This window comes from Micropterus dolomieu, unplaced genomic scaffold (assembly GCF_021292245.1).
Source record: "Micropterus dolomieu isolate WLL.071019.BEF.003 ecotype Adirondacks unplaced genomic scaffold, ASM2129224v1 contig_13149, whole genome shotgun sequence".
Taxonomy (NCBI): domain Eukaryota; kingdom Metazoa; phylum Chordata; class Actinopteri; order Centrarchiformes; family Centrarchidae; genus Micropterus; species Micropterus dolomieu.
The window spans coordinates 1-4,232 of NW_025742135.1; the positions used below are offsets into that span (position 1 = coordinate 1).

General features: G+C 38.8%; 1 protein-coding gene across 1 annotated transcript; it reads right to left on the reverse strand.

Moving 5' to 3' along the window:
• Positions 1–1,075: 1,075 nt before the first annotated feature.
• On the reverse strand, positions 1,076–1,894 carry LOC123966316 (olfactory receptor 49-like). The gene has a single exon (XM_046042499.1). The coding sequence runs from the start codon at positions 1,892–1,894 to the stop codon at positions 1,076–1,078; it is 819 nt and encodes a 272-aa protein (XP_045898455.1).
• Positions 1,895–4,232: the final 2,338 nt, after the last annotated feature.

Sequence of the window (4,232 nt, forward strand, 5' to 3'; positions counted from 1 at the left end):
TCACACAATCATTAATGTCTAAACCACTGGCAACAAAAGTGAGTACACCCTAAGTGAAAATATCTGCACAACACTCCCATCACCCACACAAAGTACATGAAAAAGAACAACATAAAAAGAAGTAATGATTATACAGAGAAAACTGATTTTGATACAATGTTGAGGGGACGATAAAAGTGGAGAAAACACACTGGAGCCAATGTTAAGCCAAAATTAAGAGGTAGCCATTTCAGGATTTCATACATGGAGCAGTGATGCGTTCTCAAAGGACTCCTAAAGATAAATCTGCAGAGGTTGTTTTAAATGATATTAAGGTTTTGAAGATGAGAGTCTAAAGTATTTTGGTAAACGTCAGCATAATCCAACAAAGGCAATAGTAACTGTGTGACAAGTTACTCGTCGGCATATAAATGTAATTGACAGTCAGAGCAGACTTTGGGAATGTCGTTAATAAAAACTGAGAAAAGGAGTGGTCCTAGAGAAGACCCCAGTGGAACCCCCTCTCAATTAAATAATCGGAGAGACTTCTATTGAATCTGACGCACTACCATCTGTTGTGGGGGTATGAATTAAACCAAAGTAGACTGGTGCAGCGGTTCCTCCTGGTGCAGGACAATGCCCGGCCTCATGTGGCCAGAGTGTGTAGGCAGTTCCTGGATGATGAAGGCGTTGATGCCATTGACTGGCCCTCAGGATAATAGTAGGGAGTAATTTGAGTTTAGGACAAGTGAATGAAATGAATTTTGACAGAAACAAGAATAAACAAAAGTAGATCACTTTTCATTGACTGAAATAATATAATGCATCAGACAGACCAAAATCATCATCCTTTTTATTTTGTAAAACTTGCATGATAAAGTTCTTACTTTTTGATACAATACGTTAGCTGAAGAAAATATAACTGTTGACACTAGTGAGACAAAGGCATACATTTATTGTTTCTTCTTGTTACTCAGGTGAACAAATCGATCCAACAGAACTTAAAAGCAGACATTTGCATTTGATGCGTATTTTGGCCGTACATTAAAGGGTTGAAATGCGGTTGGCATGTAAAAAAACACAATGATAAAAATATTCACATCATGTGAGGTACACTGTTCATGTTAAACCTGCTCTGGAATATTAGAAAACAAGACCCAAATGAAAAGTTGAGCAGAGAAGCAAGGTGAGGAGTGCAGGTACTGACAGCTTTTTGTCTGGTCTGTTTAGAACCAGAAAAACAAACTTTAAGAATCCTCATGTACGTGTAAAAGATTATAGACATCGGAGCAAAGACTGTGAGAGAGGTAGCAATAAGTTCATAGACATTATTCACACTGGTGTCATAGCAAGCCAGTTTTATGATGGTGTAATTGTCACAGTAGACTTGATTAATGATGTTCCCACACAGCTGTAAAGAAGCACTCAAGCATGTTGTGACAAAAACAGCAAAAAAAGGAGGTAACCATATAATAACAATAAGCATGGCAACCTTATTAGATTTCATATGTGCATTATACTGTAGAGGACAGCAGATAGCAAGGTATCTGTCATAAGAAATGACAGCTAAGTTGGTAAATTCTACACCTCCATAAGAATACACACAGAAAATCTGCAGGAAACAAAAGGGAGCAGAAACAGTGTGAATGTCAGAGAGAATCTGAAGCAGAAGGAATGGAAACAACCCTGTACTACCATACAGCTCATTTACAAACAGGCTGCACAGAAAAAGGTACATAGGTTCATGTAAGCTTCTGTTCATACAGATAACCACAATGAGCAAAAGATTCACACAAAGAATTAACATATATAAAGACATAATGAAAATGAAATATAAGTATTTAAAAAGCCCGGTGTCAAAGTAGGCATCAAGTGCAAAATATGAAACCTGTGTAGAGTTTATCATGATCATCATTTTGTTTGAAAACACACACTGCACAGGAAGAAATCAAGTACAATTATTAATTAAGTACAATTATTTAAAGTCAACGTAACAGAGAAACTACAAACACACTGTGGACACTGTGAATCCCACTTAACTGAACTGTAACTCTGCTCAAGCTTCTTTTAAACCTTTCAAGTCAGTGGACGCCCACAGCAGCAGAATGATGTTGGACACATGGATGTAAATTGCAACTTTACTGTTTGTCAAAGGCACACAACCATGGGGCGGGACTTGTAGTTTTCATCTATTAATTTAATTCGCAAATTTAACAAACAATGCAACTGTATTCATTAGTTAGCATAATAATCCACATAATTCTGATCCAACCCATAACCTGTGCATACCACCCTTGTGTAACCTCAATCCGGCTCCTCCTATAATTAATTTCATACTTGTTACCTATTTTTACATCCACAAGCTCTCTAACTTCCAAAGTCTTGCCTAGTTTATTGTTTTGTTCTCAAGAATAAACCCTTTTTTCTCCACACCTTCACCGAGTCTGCGCTTGCACCTGAGTCCAACCACCACCCAAGCATAACAGATAGATAGATAGATAGATAGATAGATAGATAGATAGATAGATAGGGAAATTCAAGTATCCAGTAGCATACAAAACATACATACATTAAACCTATATTAAAATTAAAATAAATTATAACACAGAGCAAAAACAGTAAACAGTGCTTAATGGAGTGCAGATGGAGTTAGAAATTGTTCTTTTGTCTATTGTCCTCCCTGCCATGACTAGGAGCTGTTGTACAGTCTAATGGCCAGGGGGACGAAAGAGTTTTTAAGTCTGTTGGTGGAGCTGGGCTGGGACAGCAGTCTGCCACTGAACTCACTCCTCTGCCCGATGAAGGTGTTGTGCAGAGGGAGGTGGGCGTTGTCCAGTATGGACAGCAGTTTGTCCAGGGTCCTTCTTTCTGTCACTGTCACCAGAGAGTCCAGCTCTGAGCCCACCACTGAGCCAGCTCTCCTCACCAGTCTGTTCAGTATTGCAGCAGTAGACCATGGCCTCAAATGAAAAGCACTTACACTTCAATTTGAGTGTAAACTGCAAGACTGGTCACTAGGCATCACAGCATGAATAAGCCATCAGAACTTTTCGTCAGCACCAATTTGCTTCTGGAAAACCGTCAGCCATCTCAGGAGGGAGAAACGGGGAACCATTAAAGCTGTGTTGGATGGGACATAATCACATATTTGTTCATTAACCTTTGACCTAGGGTGCTCTGTAATAACATACACTTATGAACATCCTTATGTTCAAACACCCTGTGAGACTGCGCATAGTGGCAGCAAAAGCAGTCATGAGAAGTAAAAATAATCTCCCATTCATCACATACACAAAAAAGAGAGATCTTTTTAATAAATTAGATAAATTAGAGCTAGAACAAAAAATAAAAATATTAGAAACTGCCCTTGCTGCCTCCCCACAGGAGCACATGCTGAATGATCAGAGAAAATTAAAACTTGAATTAAATGAAATTATTGATAAAAAGACCCAATTTCAGTTGCAAATACTACGCTTGGAGAACTTTGAACATAAATCCAGCAGATTCTTAGCCAACCAATTGAAATTGAATAAAACTGTTTCCTCCTTAAAGGACTCAGCTGAGAATATGACTCATAACCCAGAAGAAATCAACAATGCATTCACAGATTTTTATAAAAACTTGTATATATCACAAATTGATCCATCTAGCTCTTACACCGATGTATTTCTGAACAATATAGATTTGCCAAGGTTAGATGATGAACAGATCAGGGCTCTGGATTCACCTGTTTCAATGGCTGAACTCCATGAAGCTCTCTTACATATGAATAATAAAGCCCCTGGGCCAGATGGTTTTCCGACTGAATTCTATAGGCATTCTGGGAAATACTTGCGCCCACATTCTATAGATTGGTAATGCAAATTAGAATGTTGTCTCCAACAATGAACTCTGCTAATATCAGCCTACTCCTTAAACCAGACAAAGATCCCACACTCCTCCCAGTTATCACCCAATATCACTTCTTAAAGATCTTAAAATCATGTGCAAAACCCTAGCAAGAAGACTAGAGAAGGTCACTCCTGGTATAATACACCCCGACCAAACAGGATTTATTAAGAGCAGGCACTACCGGGCGGCTGTGGCTTAGGAGATAGAGCAGGTTGGCCATTTATTTAGAAGGTTGGCAGTTCAATCCATGGCTCCCCCTTGTTGTATGTCGAAGTGTCCTTGGGCAAGATACTGAATCCAGATGTAGTGTAAAAGCGCTTTAAGTGGTCGAAAAGACTAGAAAGGCGCTTTTTTTACTCCAC